Raw genomic sequence first — 19,048 nt, forward strand, 5'->3', positions numbered from 1 at the left:
ATTTCAGTTTAAGACTATATAATTTTATAGAGTACCAAAATAAGCAAAGGATCAGCACTCCATACAAAGTGTTAGGTTCTTAGGAGGAAGGTAGAAGGGAGGTGGAATTTAATTACACTAAATTTGCTTTGCAAGTCTAAAGAAAATTCCATTTCAGCAAAAACAGAGTTGGGTTTATATTTCCCATATTTCTAGTTCATTAATGTTTCTTTAAAGACAACTTACATTGTTCTTGTTCAAAGTAAAGGGATGATTTAAAGCAGTATTAACAAGGAGGTGGTGCCGTTAATGTTTAATGTCAATATGCAATGTCATCTGCTATAAAAGCTAGAAGAGCAACACAACTTTATCGTTACTTTCAAGGACTATTAGAAATCGACTAACATTTGAGGAAGGTTTCAAGCACACTACACTGCCTCTAGCTCTACGCTGCTGCTGGTAAGCCTCTGCAATCTACTGTACACTGCCAGCAGGAACTCGGCACACAAGTTCCAACTCCCAGCTGCTGGCAGCAATGTTTTCGCACGTATGCTGTCAGGCCAACTTCAAGCAGTTGTGTTTCTTCCCTGACTCATGGCATTAAGATGCACTAAGTTATTAGCTAACATTATCGCTACAGTTTTACAAAAGCATAAGTCTGAACAAAACAGCAGTTAAAGCGCTCTGCTTCGCTTCAGGAGTAATTCTGTGACAACTCTCCTCTATTCCCTGCGGTTTCCTCCTCTACTTCTTCCCTAGTTTCTATTTTACAATAAATAGATTAAGTGGATTTACATGATGCAAGTGAAACTCAGACTTCTGCCCTACACATGTAACCGTTAAGCTGTGAGATTATACATGTGACACACCTCTAACAGAGCAACCACTGGTTTAGAGAATTAAAGAAACACAAGTATTTCAGCATGTACAAAGTAATGAGTTCAGAACTGTCCGACATGGTCACTTCCATACATTCTCTTCCTCTTTAGAGCGTTAAAGGGATTTTAGACCTTGATGGCAACAATCCCAAAGCAAGAGTAAAATGAATTTATTTTATTGCAAACAAACGTCTAGAGTTAAATTTCTCCACCCACTTTCTTTAAAGAGAAAAGGAATCAGCAGGCTAAGGAGATACACCCATTTGAGAATCGACATGATTAAAAATTAGATATAAAATGGGTGACTCACAGTTTCATTAGCTTACAAAATGGTGGAGTAACTACTACAAGCACACTAGGTATACAGTATTTGGTGGGGAAGTTATACAGACACACAGCTAACTTCATATAGATCCCATTAGACAACTGGATTTACAACAAGTTTTGTTTAATAAGAAATGGGCAAAGCCAGCTTCTTTTCAGAATCAAAATGCAGAACAAATGGAAAAGAAATTATGGTGGTGTACCTTCACAAGTTTGAGCCTCCACAAGTAACGCAACCAAGTTTTACAACTTTAAGAGCTTCTACATACACTCCACCTTCACTATTTAGCTCCAGGTTTCCTCTTCACCCCCAGTCTTATTGAGTTCCAAATGTTACAAAAAAAGTCCTAGTTTATTGCCAGAAACTTTTACCTCCCCCTTCCCTCCTCCCCACCCAAAAGCTTTATAGAGAGGATGGAGTGTAATATGGAGCTTTACATTATATATTCATGAGGGCTACGAAGGAGCCTCCACACGAATCTGGTTGCTCGTATTTCGATCGTATTTGTGACACGACTCACGACTGTTTCTTAGAAATTGGGGTAAATGGGGGAAAAAGGAGAAAATTCTTTAATAAAAAGACACCAGGTACAAAGCAACGTTTTACTTTTGTTGTGGTAAAAAAAAAAAAGTCACATTTTACAGATAAAATGTAGAACCCTGAAATACTGACACATTCTCTTATCGTGCACAATGCTGAGGTTCTCTTACGAATCACTTTAAAACTGCAATTAAAAATGTACAAAAAAAAGAAAAAGAAAAAAATCAACCCACAAAGCTTCTAAAAAAGGAACCCGCAGGCACTTCCTCTTGTGGAATGTTTAAAAAGTTAGCCTACTAAAGAAAACAGTCGACTTCTTGTGAAGGTTTGGGAGAAATATGTATCAGTTCATTTATTTGGGTATTCAATAATATCCTTGGTGATAATGCTGACTCCATGGCTTCTGACCCCAGAATTGCTGCAATAAATGGATAAATAGTTAATTTAACGCGTTAGTACATAACACACTTCTTACAGAACAAGTTTTCAAACACATGTCTAACTCCTCCAGGAACTTTTGAGATTAAAATCCTCTCAAATAGCAGCAAATCCCAAAACAACTGGAGGCGGTTACGTTCATTTCACAGTAGTAACAGAGCCAAATACTTCAATGCCATTAAGACCGATGCACCATAGCTGATACTTGATATATCGAGCCAGATTAAGCTTTGCAGAGAGAACTATTTATAATATTACTTGGCATTAGAAGATTCTGCTCTCTGGTGCTGGTTACACATTTATGTCCAAGCATTCTGAAACACTCAACTGTCAAATTAAGAGGAAAAAGTTCAGTTATTACTACTTACACCCTGCTGCCACTGGTTGTAGCCCTGAGATTGGTTTTTGTAGCCACGATTATTCCCCCTTCCTCTGAAGTTCTGCAAGAGGACAACAGTTTTGAGCTACCTCATCCACGCAGACTTTGCAGAAACACAGCAACACCAATCCTTCTACCGCCACCAAAACACGCGCTATACCCAATCTTTCAAATATCAGTAACGGGTCTGGGTTAAATACCAAAAGCCTGCCTCAAGCAGCTGCTTCTTACAACCTGCCTGTTTAGTGCCGGTGGTTCTACCCCAGACTCAGACTACAGTTGCCAATGGTTTGGAAAGCTGGCTAATCCAGTTTTGACTCACCCTATATCCAGCTACTAAACTGCACTAGGACAACTAAAAATACTAGAGCTTGCCTATTTTTAGTTAGGGAAGACTGTAGTTGCTATAAGGATGTTATCTGATCGGACAAAAGGATATGGGTCATACAACTTAAAATAGAAGAGTAAGATCACAAAACTTTAAATAAAAGCTATGGTACAAAAGACTATCTAAGATAAAATACTGCATTTCCCATTTGTATTAGACAAACCTGAGCCGTGTTTATTAGCTTGGGCTCCATCTGCTGGCTCTTCAGTAATCAAAATCATATTTTCAAGTGCTTTCACTGATACTTTGTCAGTTTCAGACTGAGGCTAGTATGTCTTTCATGATTTGGTACAAGATGGCAATACAAAGACTCTTTCCAGAGCAATTTTCAGAAAATTCTTTAAATGCAGTCCACTTTATCTTCTAAACAGATACACTCTGCCCTTAAGGTCAAGCAACTACTGATACTACTGATACTGCAGGTTGGACAGCATGAGGGAACAAAACCACTTGTTTGTATGGCTGCTCCTATATGGACTTCTGAACAACTTGTGCACTACCAAAAGCAGTGCCCAACTCTAGTTAAATTTAAACTGTTGGACTATAAGCCAGACTTAGACATAAACTGCACGGGGCAGCCCCACATTCTATAAATGAAGCTCAGACTATGAAATGCTTTACAATGGAACAGAAACAGAAAAATCTTCAGCTTTAATGGGACTAAGATAGGCTTACTAGGAAACCACTGCATCAGCATTTACTCTTCTTACAGCTCCAGGCATGTACTCTTAGCTAGAAACTTCTATCTTTTGCTGTGGAACTAAGTGTACCAAGCTTGCCACTATCCGCAGCTAACAAGTCTGTCAGCAACAGAACACTATCCAGAGTACTGCATATCAACTAGTAACTCCTCCATGACAAGCATTACCTGGTTGTAGTTTCCCCTGTTGGGCATTCCACCTCTGTTATAATTTCCTCTGTTTGAGTAGCCACCTCTGCTAGGAAAGACAGGGCCACGAGGATAAGGATAGCCAATGGCACCGCTGCTGCCGCCACCACCGCCACCTCCACCACCACCACGCTGTGGCATATTGCCTCCCCTCCTGTTGTATCCACCTCGATTGCCTGGGACTGCAGAGAAAAGTTTGCTCAATTCAAGTATCTGTTAGGCCTTAAGTGTTTCTCACGCAGCTACAGCTTCAAACAAAGACTCTTAATAAGGGTGAAAAACAAGATGCCAAAATTAATCGCAGAAATTCCAATGCAAAGACTTCAAAATAACCTTTTTTCCAATGATGGCCAAGCGATGTAAAGATACGAAATGCCCCCTTAATATGGCATTCTACACAAGGAAGCACTAAATCTACTGAAAGAACTGTACCTCAAACTACACAAACAGCAACATTTTTTGTGAAGCTCAGTAGTAACATGTCAGAAAATTAGCTTTGCACTAAAGAGTCAGGCTATTAAAAACTTAGTGGAGCCAAAATCGATGATACTGTCACAGAATGGATGCAATTCAATGAGAACAAGCTTTCGTTTCTTATTTTCACCATCTGTTATCCCCAAGTTTATACGCTTATTTCTAGGCTCACCTCCTCCCCTGAAGTTGCCACGCATGTTGAATCCTCCACGCCCCCTCTGCCCTCTATTAAACTGATTTTTATTGCTCTTCTTGTTTTTCTTTGAGCCAGTGTTCTGTTTCTTTTCTGGCGGAAGAGATTTCTTACTTTCTTCTTTATATTGTTCCAAGAGTTTCTGAGCTTCTTCTTTTTGCAGCTCTACATAGATTATTTCATCAAAACATTCTGCTACCTCTGGCAGTGTGAAGTTCCCTATAATTGCAAAAACACTGAGTATTCAGCATCTCCATTCAGCTACAATTCAAGCTGCATTTAACCACCTTTCTCTCTCATTCTTCCTCCCACCCCCAACATTCTCTCAGCATAGGGACAAAATTACGTAATTTGAGCAGTAAAGAAAGGTAAGAGTGACAAAAGAAATAAAAGGGTCTCCATGGAGTTGCCAGTACTGTTCCAAACCTTGAAAGCATTCTGCCTATGCTTTTTTTTTTCCCTTTATAAGCCTCCACTCAGAACATCGGTTTCTGCCAAATATGTCACTTAAATAGGGCACTTTATGCCAAGACAGCTTTGTGCATCTGCATGAAGCATATCAGCATAAATGAGTAGTGTTAAGGACTGCAGCAGAGGGAACACAATATAGTGTTGTCCTACAAGTTACAATAGTCTTCCAGTTTTGTTTAAGTACAACTGTTTAAGATAACGTAAATTTTTAGATTTCAGGTTTACTTAATCCTTTAAGCAGATATTCAGCATCCTAAAACACAGTATAGGATTATGTTCCATGCCTTTCATTTTGAGAACTGCATGCTCTGGAAGATCTTTTCCCTCCACCTCTGCCTTCTTTTGTGTTCTTTGCTTGTAGTCTTCATCTTTAGGGCAAACAACAACTGCTTTGCGCTGGAAGCCTGCAAACAGGCACATTTTTCTCCTCTGCGCAGCTGCAGACACATTTGTCTGAAAAAAATGCAGTAACTTACTACACGTAGCTGTCATTGTAAGAGTTAAGGAAGTCAACTTATGGTGTATAGACTTCACCTCTACAAGAGCTTGCATTGAAGTTTACAAATAACTGGATATAAAGAAGCTGCATAATGCAAAGTTACGAACGAACTCATATCAAAGTGTTACACTATTCCTCCCACATCCCATAGAAGTTCAGAAAAGCATTTGTAGTAGCATCTCAACTTTGCACATTAAATCAGTAAGTGAAACAACCGCTATTAAAATATAACTTTAATCCCACTTAATTACTACATTACAGCCTATAGCAAAATTCCTTAACAATTTTTTACTGAAGCTTCTACCTGATCCAAAATGAAATTCCGCTTCTTACGAGCTGCAATCTCAATGAATTTTCCAAGACACTGTGGAGCTCGCTGCAACAGTGTGTTAAGTTTCCCAGTGTCTGCCATCTGCCTCTTAAAACCTGCAACCTATAGAAATTTGAGTTATAGTAGACTCAATACATGCAACTGATGTTTTCCTTTGCTATATTTTCAACTGGCTTCGGGGATACAAAATACATGAACACAAACTTCTGATTCATTTCTTTTTTTTATAAGCAAAGAATTTGGGTGAATTGATACAGCTGAATCTAAGACATACTTGTATTACTGATTCCAAGCTGTTATCTTCTGTACTGAGGACAGAGACAAACAAATGGGTAAACATCAATTACTTATTGATTGATATTTATTACAAAAGAGACTTCAGAATCTGGCTACGCTGTGTATGAGAAGTAGCTCAGCACACTAACATCTTTAACACTCACAGTCAGTCAAATAATGATCACGTGTTTCTTAGATTACTTAGACTGGAGGGAATTCCCTGGCAGCCAAGGACCTTGGATTTAGAGCAAGTCTTTAAATGATCAACTTACCATCATTTTGTCCATAATAGTATTTGTCCCAAGAATGTTGTACTTCCCAGGATTTGCTGCTGCGTGTTTAGTTACCCATGTAGTCTTGCCAGCTCCAGGCAATCCAATCATCATCACCACCTATTACAACACATTCCGTATTTGATGCTAGCTCACAGATGTTCCTTAATAAGCAACTAAGCCTAGCAACCCTAATGGAAATCTAGTAAGGAGAGAGTCACAAGCTACTGAGTATTAAATTCTTCAGACAGAAATGTAAATTTTCAATAACAGCTTAAAATACAACACTTCGGTTCAACTCTCCTCAACAACTTCTGAGATAACCAGGAAACTTACCTCACAATCTTTCTTTTGCTCAGGTCCCTTTGGTCCTCGAACCCTGTCTTCCAGGGGGACCTCCTGGATGAAGGTATACTCTTCGGGTACAGGAAAGTAAGGTTCATCCTTCTGACCAAAGTTGAACTCAACTGCACAGTTATGGCAGAGAACATGTGGAAAGAGTGGGCGCCCATCAAGAACTTCCTTACTAATTTTGAATGCAACGCCAAGCTCTTGTCCGTTCTTGGAATATGAGAGCTCCACTTCATCACCATCAAAATTCTGTTTCACAGACAAAGCATTAGTTTGTGTAAAAACACGCACATTGCATAAAAACGCTTTAATATTTCACCACACTAGCTAGATTTATTTAACTTCTAATAACACAATTATTAAATGAAGTAAATCCTTAAGTTGGGGAACAGTCTTTGAATGTCAATGACTGTGCTAAGATGTGATTATTCTTTTCAAAGCCTTGGAAAACACAAGAAAGGTTGACAGCAGCCACTGCTGCTTATACATGCTACTTCTACCTTCTCAGTATGTTAAATAACTTGTCTTTCTTCAAATTTCTGTGGGTTTGATCAACCACTTCTCACATCAAAGCAGCCTGAAAATTAAAGGATGTTTTTCCTCAAAAGAATACTTAAGAGAAAACTTACAGCAAAACATCCAATCACATCATTTTCATCAAACTTCTCACCAAAGTCTTCAGTCTCACAATTGCATGTCTTTATTCCTTTTAGAGAATAGCCGTAAGAAAATTCTTCTTCACCTGAACAAGAAATTTAAACTTATTAAAAATCCTTATCTTCTTCTAGCTGTTCAGAAATGCAATCACTTCACAATTACTTCAGTGAACTGCTGTTCTAAATGTTTTCATTGATGCCAAAACAAGCCATCACCCCCAGAATAGCTACAGCTGTTTCTTGCATTTAAGAATTCAATAGTGTCATTTAAAATTGAACAACAGTTTTTTCCACACCCTAACCTTAAAAGCTTTATGCTACTGGTTCCAGATTCCTGGTGACAAAATGCTGAACTTCTAGCTAAAGACACGAGTAAGTATTTTTAAACCCTGAAGACCTGTTTGTGAATCAGTACACCTGTAATGCAGTTAGTCAGAAAGGCATTTCTGAATTAAGTCTCCAGTAGCACTTACCCCTCCCCATTTTAAAGGGAGTTTAGCAGACATTCAGCCTATGCGACAGCTGAGGATGAAGCTGCAAGGAACAAGCTAACAGCAAATGTCAAACACAAGAACTCAGATGGAATTTAAGTAATTATAACTAGAAAGTCGCTGCTATCAGAATGCCCCTATTTGTACACATTTTTCCGACATATCTCATCAGCAGCTATTAGTTAAAAATACAGCAATTATCTGTTCCCACTTATCTACTGAAGTTGTTGTTTGTTGTTCCAGCTCAGTTTCGAAATAAGATATCTGCCCCAACTCCAAGGAATAGTAACACAATTAGCTATGAATTTTCCTTCCCTGAGTAAGCCTTATAATCTCAAAATCTTGAGCAGCTAACCTTGTTTGCTCCCAGTACTAAACTCCCACAATGTCCAGGGAATAACTCAAACCCCTTTTCAAAACACATGGGCTACAATCGTTCAGTTTTACAGCTGCTTTTCTGTTAGTCAGACAGGAAAACTTCAACCACGGAGACAATATATAACACAGAAGAAATACTTGAGGTCTTACCAAGCAACATTCCACTTGTGTTCAGCGACCAGCCAACTCGCACCTCATGTATATCAATGTCTTTTGTATACAGGTGTTTAACAGGAATCTTTTCTGTAACCTATTTTTAAATTATTCATCAAAAGTTATTCAGTGTGTTTTTTTAAGATTCCAACAAGAAAGAAGCAATGGTAACATCCAGAACCTTTAGTCTCTGGTTACATCTTTACAAGTCCAAATAATATTTTTTTTGCTTAAATACAAGACTTAAGCATGCCTGTGAAATCACAGAGCAGTCACTAAACGTTCAAACCTCTTGACTGATGGAGATGCAAAACATCATATACCTTCAGAGCACTTACTCACAGCACTCTCTTGATAGTCAAAAATATCAGCCCTCTTGATACTGTGTTAAAATTACAGCCCGCAAGGAATATAATCAATTAGAAACTCTGCTACAGCATTGGGATTAACAGCAAATTGCTTTGCCAATAAAGTGTGGCATGAGATGAGAACACTTTTCTAGACAGAGCCGGGGAAATACTACACCCTTTTCCAGAGAAAGCAGAGATCCCAGGCAAATTGCCAACCACCAAACAACATAACCAGATTCAAAGATCTCGCCTGAGAGCACTGCAAGCTGAAGCTCCTCTAATCGCCTTTTAGAAAACAGCATCAAATTTAAGTAGGAAAAAAATCACATGGCCACCAGTTTCCACAAATGACACTTGAGTCATGTGACCAAAAGCTTGAACAGTAACAAGACAATAAGCACAATGTTTCATGTTCTTGTCCTCCCAGAGTTATAGTCACCCATGAATGGGATCACTACCAACTTAGCATGTGAGCAGTTCCGATTTGGAAGTAGTGGAAAAAGTGAACAGAATAAGCACATATCCACACACGTCTTCAGCAAATAAGGCTTTAACGCTGCTAAAAATAAAGATATTTGACTTTGTGACTCCTGATTTTCTTCCTTGACAAGTGGGAGGAATCTGTTTCTTATAAGGCTGACTGCTCTTTTCCATTCCAACCCTATAGGGAACTCCCGATCTCTAAGTTCAAGAGCTGGCTAAGTACTCACATTTTTTTGTGTACACCAGGCAAAATGATTCAGGCCAAAAGGGACCTCTGTAGGGCAGCCTCCAAACTCCCTGGGTATTTTGTTTTTGTTGTTATTTTGGTAAATCCAAACTTTTTGTAATCTTCATAAAGTACACAAGTGAGCTTCCCACTACTATTCTAATTCTTTATGTTTTGGTGCATCAAGTGCCACCTAAAATTCTCGGTTCAAAACTATGACAGGAAGTTACGTTTACATATCAAACAAAGCTTTATTTTCACATTAATTTCTTAAAGAGAGGAAGCAGTTTAGCACATTAAGACATCTTTCATTGCGAGTCATTTCTCAGCCTCATTACATAATGCCTTCTTTAAGATCTAAGACTGAAACAAAATATAAACACTATAATATTTAACACCTAAAACAGCTTCCCACAAAAACAAAAGTCTTACCTTCATCTCAAAGCAGACTTTGCCTTTAGAAACTCCATAGGAAGCTCTCCCCCCAGCCCAAAGGAAAGCAAAGCTTTCCATGGTCAGTGAGGAAGCACTAAACCGGTCTCTTGAGATTTTAAAATGCAGGTCACAGTTATCTGTTAACAAAAATCATTGCTTACTTCAGTTAAAAAAAGCAAAACAAACCCACAAAAGAAAAAAACAAAAAACCCAAACACCAACAAAGCACAACTTTCTCATTTCATGCATTAAAAGTGATTCCAGTTTTCCAAGGTGATTTTAAGCTGCCATTTGGTAAAGGCTAACCATCTTTCAGGAGAAGAACTGGACACACACCAAAGAACTGAGGAAAGCGCAACTAACAACAAACACGATTTGCACAGTGCCATCCTCCACTACTAAGTTCCCAAGCTTTTTTTGCCCCCCATCTGCATCAATACTTGGCTTCCATCTCATCTATTTCAACCTTTTTCGTCAGTTATCCAATGTAGCATATCTGGAATACGCACGCTGCTCTTGGAGCTACTTGCTAGATACATTTTGTCAAGCCTTACCCCTCATGTCTGAAAGCAGTATGTACAAACACAGGTATTTCTGTTTAAGTACTGGAAGTAGTACCATCTTCAGGAGATATACAGTCCTTTAGCAAGTCCAATTAGATTAAGCCAATAAAATAAAGTCAGTTAAGCACACAGCACATGATAAGTGAGCTCATTTTGTGTAAAAACAAAAAAACCCAACCAATCATCATCTGCAGTATGAACTCTACATCCTGAGAAAACCCTAGGGACCTTAAATGGAACCTTTGTTATATAGACATCTTCAGGACTGCTGCACTGTAAAGTCTCTAATTTATCTTCCAGTAGCTTTCAACATGACAACACAAAGTGGTAACATGAAGTGCAGAAGAAACTCTGAACCTACTTGACAGTTACAAGAAAGGTGTAAAATTAGCAACCAGAGTATCTTCCACCCTAGCAGAAACTCTACGTGATGCCCAAACATACTAAACTGCAGTTGCCCCTGTATTACTGGTAATTCTCAAACAGATGTTGTTTGCACAAAGCCATCTGCGGCTATAGTTAGGACTTAAACATTCCCATTAATACTTCTAGTTGTAGTAGGAAAACCAAAGAAAAGCAATCTGCAGAATAAAACGGTGTAGGTTACTTTTAAAGCAACACACAAGAATTTCTAGCAAAAATGTTCTTCTATGACACAAGAAGCACTTAAGAGCACTACACTTCTTACACGTGGATGGTCATACTCAAGAGAGAGCCAAGCTGTTAACAATTCACTCTTTAAAGCTGTGCTCGATTGAATGCTCCCAACAGCCTGCAGACACTTTCAGTTACTGTTTGTCGGTAACAGAACTTTCTACTAGATACAATAACCAGAAGTAGCTACTAGTCAGTTAATGGGAGAGTTAAGAACTCCCACAAAGATGGCTACTCACCAAGTTGGAAGCTAGAAGAGAATGGCATATTCAGCAAAATACGTGGCTGTAAACTAATTCCTCCTTCCATTTCTCAGGAAGAAAAAACCTGAAACTACTAGTAAATATGCCAAATGAAGCCAAACTTAAGGTCTCATTTCATGGAATTTTAAGAATCCGACAAGTTAATGCATTACCTGAAGTTTTAAATTCTACAGTAACAACTTATACTTACCCATGAGAACACACAGGTTTTTTACCCTGGTCACGGTGTACCACAGTAGTACTTACACAAATCATCTCCACACCACCTCCAAGTCTCAGAATACATGAATAAATCATTGATTTTTTTTTCCAGAAGACTTAAGCTGATTGTTAATTTGCCAGAAAACAGCAGAAGAAACCCCACACTTGCTGATACATCAGTAAGACTTCAGTGAGTTATGCAGGAAACTCAGTCATGGCGTTTTACTACCATACCTATCTCCTATAAGTACTTTAAGTGAGAAGCTGAAGTGCTGTTATCAATTTCTCAGGTTGTTTCAAGCATCATCTATACATACTGAACACTCAGTCAGTTCTTCCATATGCAAGACTACCATTTCAGTTAGGACTTCTTCAGCAAATTAGCACCTCACATACTTCCAGGTAAAAATTTAGCTGAATATTGTTAATATGAAGACTCGTGTACCTTTTGTATGCTAAGGTGCAAGGAACAAACATTTCTATGTTGCCTGGTAATGTAAATCACCAAACACTTTAACCCCATATTTCTGAAATGCGGGGCTCTAAGATTAAAGGCAATACTGTATCTTTGCAGACCAAAGGAAAGATGGGTACTCACAGGTATCGAGACACACCACTGTGTCATCAAAGTGTTCATCTTCTTCTTCAACAGGTGGTTGAGGGGACTTGGCCCTAAGAAAAAAACAGTGAAGAATGAAGCCAGGCACTCTTCCAGTGCAAGAGGAAATGCTTTCCTAGACTAAGCCCATCTTACCTCTCCTCACTCATCAAATGGTGCCCAGCATTGAAAGCTTATTTACCTGCTATACTTATTTTCTTCAATGTATTCAAAATATCCACGGCCGTGGTCTTCACGTGGTCTCTTGACACCCCTCTTTTTCTCACCAGGTTTTTGTTCCGTTTTGCCATCTCCTGTAACAAAAATCGATGACTTTAACAGCACGGAATAACTCTTTAGTCGGAAATAAAATCCAATAACGATGCTTTCGATTTAAGAAATCGCAAGAGCACCAACTGCAAACAATAGCAGCTCGTGGAAGAATCCCGTTTTTCACTACAATAATAACATCATCGTTTCGAGTTTTCTCCGCGGACTCGAAACCCATCCGCTAAACCGCTCCGAACCGCCACGGACGCGACCGCCGACGCACGGCGAGGCCGAGCGAAAGCCCGGGCCGTTCCCGTGCGCCACGGAGGAGCGGACACAAAGCAGCGCGGCGCCGCCCGGCCCGCACCCCGCCGGCTCCGGGCCGCTCGCGAGGGGACGGCGCGCCGAGCGCGACGGCGCCGCCTCTCGGCCGCCGTGCGCGGCGGGAGCTCCGCGAGGGGCCGCCCGGCCGCCTGCGGGGCAGGGATTCCGCCTCCGCCCGCCTCCATTGTACCAAGCCTTCCCAGCGCCATCCCGCGGAGCCCCGGCCGGAAGTGACGTCACGCCGCCCGGCGCTCCTCAGCACAATACAGCGCGCCCCAGCGGCCCCTCGGCGCCCGCCCCTCCCCCCGCCGGTCCCTTCCCTGCGCCCGCCCCTGCTTCCCCCGCCCCGCGCACGTCCCGCTCCCCAGACCCCCCGCCCCCCGCGGGGCTCCGGGCCCGGCGCGGCCTCGAGGGGACCACGCGGCACGGGGGCGGTAGAAGCTTCCCCCCCCGCCCTCTCCCCCGGGGGAGGCGCCCGCTCGCGCCCCGGAAACCCCCCTGCCGCCCGTTGCCCCGCTCCTCGCGGCGGAGGGGGGGGGGGGGGGGATTAACGGCTCCGTCCCTCCCCCCCCTTCCCGCCGCGCACACTCACCCCCAGCCGCCTGGGCCCCGGGGCGGCCTCCTCCGCCGCCACCTTCCGCTTTCTTCTGCTGCTGCTGCTTGGCGGGGCCGGCCGTGCCGGCGGAGGCAGCCGCCGCGGGTCCCGAGGCACCGGCAGCGCTCTTGCCCGGGGCCTCCTTGGCGGCGGCGCGCGGCGCGAGTTGCGACGGAGACTGCTGCTGGGTCGGCTGCTGGGCCTGGGGCTGCTGCTCCCCGTGCCCGTTGGCGTCCCCGGCCGCGGCCTCCTCCTCGTCGGCCAGCTCGTCCTCCCCCTCTTGGAAGCCCTGATCGTCTCCGTTCTCGTCCTCCTCCTCCTCCTCTTCCTCCTCCTCGCCGCCCGCCTCCTCTTCCATCGGGCCGCCCCCGGCCCCCGCCCGCTCGCCGTTCTCTTCTCCCAGCTCCATGGCGTCGCCATCGGCGGCCTCCAGCCCTTCCTCATCGTCGTCGTCCGCCGCCGAAGCCGCGGCCTGGTCGAGGCCTCCCCCCTGGCGGAGCTGCGCGGCGCCGCCGCCGCTCTCGGCCGCCTCCCCCTCCACGCTGCCGTTGCCGGGCTCGGCCGCGCTGCTGGCGGGGCCCCCCCCGCCGGCCTCCTGGTCCAGCGCGGCCTGGAGCCGCTCCATCAGGTCGGCCTTGAGGCCCTTGTCGGAGAGGCGCCGCTTTTTCAACTCCTCCTTCAGCTCCGACACCTTCAGCTTCTTCACGTTGACGGGCGAGCAGCTCATGGCGGCGGCGGCGGCTCGATCCCTGGGCGGCGCGCGGGCGGCTCTGGGCTCGGGCGGGCGGCGGCGGCGGCGGCTCTGGGTCGAGGCCCCGGCGGGAGGCGGTGGGCGGGTGGCGCGGCTGGTTCGTGCGGCTGCGGCAGCTGCAGAGCGGACCCGCCTGGCGCCAAATCCTTTCACCGAGCTCGCGAGGGAGACGCGCCTCGCGGGGCCGAGCACGCAGCACTGCCCGCCCCGCCCCCGCGCACGTAGTCCCTCCTTCCCCCCCCAACCCCCTCCCCCGCTACCGTAACGGCCGCCCGCGCGCACCCGTGCCGTAAATACCCGTCCGAGCGCGGCTCGCCGCGTGGCCCCCGCCGCCCTCAGGCGCGTGGCGGCTCCGCCGGGCCTCCCGAGCTTACGCGGCCGTGTCCGGGCTCGCGGCACAGCCGGGGGACGAGCTCTCCCCGTCCCGCTCCGCGGCCGTACCTGCGCCATGTTGGGCAGGAGGCGGCGGGAAGCCGCCGCGCGCACGGCTGGAGGCCTGGCCCCGACGCGCCGCGCTGCGGCCTTAACCCGGCCGGGCCGCGGGGCCTGCGGGGTCGGAGGCCTCAGGCCGGCTAAAGGCGCCCCGGGCCTGCGTGTAGGCCGCAGCAAGGGACAGCTGCCCCCTCCCTCACGCTGAGGCCTGTCGAGGGTTCGACAGCAAAGACTGCACCTCGAAATAGCAGCCCAGACGCAACCTGCTGAAAAGTTACATAAGGACAGCAGTAGAGCCAGACATCCATCTCTACGGGCTGCAGCAGTGAGAGGCACGCGTTGACCTGATCTTTAGACAATGTTTGCAGCAAGCCACGGGGCCAACAAAAGCACTTCAAGTGCATTAACTCTCCTACACACAGCAAGCACCAGTGAAGCTCAGCACAGAGCTGATCAGCTAACCAGCCGCAGCTAAATAGCTTACATGTACCCATCTTTCCCTCTGCACATCACTACTTGGATCTCTCCTCAGCCACAGAGTTGTATAGTGGGGATTTAATAATATACACAATTTGACCAAAAGTTACATTAAGAAAAAAAAATGCAACAACACTAGAGAGGGCTACAGTAGGGAGGCTGAAGGCAAAGCTAGTTATCACGTGCTTTTAAGAAGTTCACAAAAAGGGCAAGCCAGGCACAGGTACAGGTCACACGGCCTTCTGAACCACAAACACCTTTACTTACAGCCAGCAAAAGGGAGAAGATCTGAGGAAGTCTCTCTGTTTTAACTGTAAAAGTAAAGTGCTCTCTCTCTCTCTCTTTCTCCCTCTCACACACACTGCTCTGTCAGGCTGGATTGATCGCTTTTGGAGGAAACGTGACTCACTGCAAGGTTAGCTCAACCCAACTTCAGTCTTGTTGGAACAGAGACAGGAAGAGTTGCCTCATGCAGTATGTCCAGATTATAAGTTTTCCCTAGTATGAATGCAAGTTAGTAGATTCTATCTCACTCTGCTAGGTTAGAGTCTTTTAAGCAGGGGAAGAAAAGGACAGTGTGCATGAATACCAGGAAGATCAGTACACAATCAAGCTGAACAGATATAAATCATCACCCTCGTTCCTTTCTTTGCGAAAGGGCTATCTAGATTTGTCTGAGTGACAGTTCTGCCAAGGTGAGAGCAAAAATAAGCAGAGTCTACCTAACGCTGCAAGATAATTTACTACTGAAATGTACAGAACACAGAAAACTGCATTAAATTTAGATGTCATCTGCCTGTCCACCATCCAGGATTATTTTTCAAGTTTTGAACATAAAAATATTTAAGAACATACATTTCCAAGTCTTTATAGCTTATTTTATCTGCATCTCAGAGCCTTGCGTTGAAACTTTGATCTGGCCCAGCCCTTGTCACATGTCGAGCAACGTATCTAGAAAAGCTCCATTGGAACAGTCTGATAATCCCTTTCACCACAGCAAACTTTACGGATTGGTAGATTCTTTTAAGCCAGTTTTAGAGCTTTGAAAAATACCTTAAATTAGTGCACCTGCACACATTCACAGCGCCTGTTAAAGAACAGCCTCATTCAGAATCATATCAGAGTTTCACACGTAATCCCATTCCTAAACAATGTCATGTCTGCCTGCTTCAGTAACATGCTCGTACAGCTTCATACTTCTGTTACCATGGAGAAACAAAACAGCTCACAGCTTTGAGGCACATCAAGACATAACTTACCCTAAAGCATTCAAACCTGTACATAAAGGTTCAAGTACATAAACTAAAAATAACACCAGCCTGAAAAGTGGTGGTTTTGTTGCTTCTAAAGCTGCTAACTTTTATTAAACCACAAATAAGGGTGAACTTCTTTTCTTTTAATGCAGATTAATCCATATGATAGTAACAAACGTATCATCTAATGACAATTACACTGTCAAACGGTGAGCCAAGTGTAGCAGTACCATGTTTTCTAACTAGAGTATATTGCTACCCATCATTATAACAGTAAGAAATCTCAGCTGATCTTTCAGACACCAGATGATTTAGTTGCGGTAAGAAGAGGAAAATATAAAGCTAAGCACATAAAGTACACAAAACTGAAAACCTTATGACTACCTCACAATCTAAAATACATTTAAATACATTTTTTTTCCCTCTTTGAATATCTTTCTTACACATCTACCTCTGGGAAAGCCTCTAAGACATTCCTAGAACTCAGAGAGGACACGTGGGCTCTCGTGTGGGAAGTTTGCCACTTCCCTACCCGAAGTTAGAGGAGTAAAAAAGTTAAGGGGTTACCATCTCCTCATTATTGGGCCCTCTCCCATTTCACAGAGTAGATCCTTAACTCAGCATTTCCCAAACCATTCAGATACCACCTACATCAACAATTAGTATTTCATACTGCAAATTCCTGAAACAAAGTTCTAGAGGAAAGCACTGCTATGTATATGATAGCGATAGCCACATGAAAAACTGTAACATTAATGCTGATAACCACAAATAATCCTCCATGTGAGGAATTGGTCTCAAAATCAAATTCTCCCTTTATTTAAGAGAAAAACAACATGTGACATCCACCCATAAATAACAGATACAATTCCATGCTCCTCTTTTATTTCATCATGAAGCATCTTTTTTATGACTGCATTACCTCCTAAGTTTGGAGGGTCAGAAGGTTTATTTTCCTCCAAATAATTTTCCTGCTCTCAAGTTCAATTTGAGATGTTCATCCTACAGCTCTGTCCTTTAACAGACTGGTTATTCTAATTTCTCTAGCTTTTGTTTGTACTTCTTCAGATATTAATTAGATGGTCTCCTATGCCCCTTCCTAGCATTCATTCCGTAATTTACCCTTAGTCCTTCAAAATCCCTCTTCTCCCATTTGCTAAGAGCACAGGCAAAGGGATGACAGACTTCCCAAGGAGTGACAAAAAGAAGAGCAGGCTTTCAAACAGGATCTGACAGTTTGGGGATTCCCACCCATCTGGACTTTTCTTCACTTGAAGAATGTCTCACATAGGACCTGTTCCTTGCTGAGAGAAGCTTTGTGTTCTGAGGGATACCTGCCACAGCTATACCAGCTGCAGTGAAGGCCAGTATGTCATCTTTAGGCTGGTCCTACATTGGAGATAATTTCCCATGCAAGACTGCATTGTACAAATCACACTGCTCTTCAAATAACAATAATTCCCTGTCAGTGAGAGAGCCATTTGTACCTTTCTTTGCATCTTCAGCATTGCAGGAAGACCCACACATTTTTCATTGCCTTGCTATGTCTCTTTCAGCCTTGCTTTGTCCTTCTCTGGTTGTTCTTCTCATGCTTTACCCCACTTCTGACCATCACAATATGCTCCTGGTCTCTTCTGTATGTCCTCAGCCCATCTACCCTCAATTAACACTGCCTTCAGTGTTCTGCATTCAACACACCATTACTTTAAAGGAGAATATCATTCCCAAAATACTTTGCTGCCTTTTATGATAGCAGGGAGCATGTGGAGCAAGTCTTTCTTTCTCCCTTTTAATCTCCTCTCATGAAATCCTCATTAATCATTATTACAGCCAGCCATAAATTCAGACTCTTTTAAGCACTAATTTGTCACAAGCAGGGTTGCATGATAAAGAATCAGTTCTGATGATTCCTCAGCCATAAAATCCTAGCCTCTATTTATATAGATACATATCTATAGACACTACCAGGACGACAGGAGCCTGCTTTGAGAAGTACCACTATATACTTGTCCTGTTCTCCTTTTCCTTTGACATTCACTACCATTGTCAGAATCAGGATGCTGAACTAGACTGGACTCACCTTGTACTATCATCTCTTTTCTCTTCATGATATTTTAATACCCAATGATGTCCAAGTCTTGGAAACAAAAAGGCCATTTGCCATAATTAGACCTTTTAATTGCACAAGAACTAGATTCTTCTTTCATACCTAAGGACCGTTTAGTGCCCAATTACAACCAGGGCTAGCAGCATTCAAGGGACTCAAATTGAAGCTTCTGGCACTGGCTTGTTTAGCTATTTCCTCCTTGGTAGCATCTCTCCTATTACACTTCTGCATAATGCTCCCCTTCTGCCACAGTACTCTTTAGGCCTCCAGGTAGTTTCTCAGTCAAGGTTCAATTCACAAGTACTTTTTAAGATCCTAAGCTGAGCTAGGCTTAAACGGAGGTCTGTTTATGTAACACTCCAGCAGTCCCACCGAGCAGAATGATGCAAAATTGTTCTGGGACCACCAGTTACCCCTCAATCTGTCCAGATATTGGCTGTCTATACTCATCCTTGGCAGCATGAATCAACAAAGAGCAAAAATGCGTTACATAGGAGTTAATTCATAAGGTACCCAATTCAGAAAAAGACACCTACAGGTTTTTGAGGGTCTGCTTGTAACCTGCCACACACATTTACTGCTATGGAGCTATGAATTTAGAATCACAGAACCATAGAATCACTCAAGTTGGAAAAGACCTTAAAGATCATCAAGTCCAACCATGGGAAAATTAGATCAACTAAGCCACTCTGAACAGAGGTCAGA

General features: G+C 43.5%; 1 protein-coding gene across 1 annotated transcript; it reads right to left on the reverse strand.

Moving 5' to 3' along the window:
• Positions 1–1,012: 1,012 nt before the first annotated feature.
• On the reverse strand, positions 1,013–14,288 carry HNRNPU (heterogeneous nuclear ribonucleoprotein U). Its single transcript, XM_072331019.1, has 14 exons — positions 13,321–14,288; positions 12,337–12,448; positions 12,135–12,208; positions 9,853–9,992; positions 8,359–8,458; positions 7,313–7,425; positions 6,669–6,932; positions 6,333–6,452; positions 5,758–5,886; positions 5,239–5,407; positions 4,463–4,702; positions 3,796–3,998; positions 2,529–2,600; positions 1,013–2,140 (listed from the first exon to the last, which is right to left on the reverse strand). The coding sequence occupies exons 1-14, from the start codon at positions 14,048–14,050 to the stop codon at positions 2,087–2,089; spliced, it is 2,520 nt and encodes an 839-aa protein (XP_072187120.1). The 5' UTR covers positions 14,051–14,288; the 3' UTR covers positions 1,013–2,086.
• Between the last annotated feature and the right edge of the window lie 4,760 nt (positions 14,289–19,048).

The sequence above is a fragment of the Excalfactoria chinensis genome, chromosome 3, assembly GCF_039878825.1.
Source record: "Excalfactoria chinensis isolate bCotChi1 chromosome 3, bCotChi1.hap2, whole genome shotgun sequence".
NCBI classification, from domain to species: domain Eukaryota; kingdom Metazoa; phylum Chordata; class Aves; order Galliformes; family Phasianidae; genus Excalfactoria; species Excalfactoria chinensis.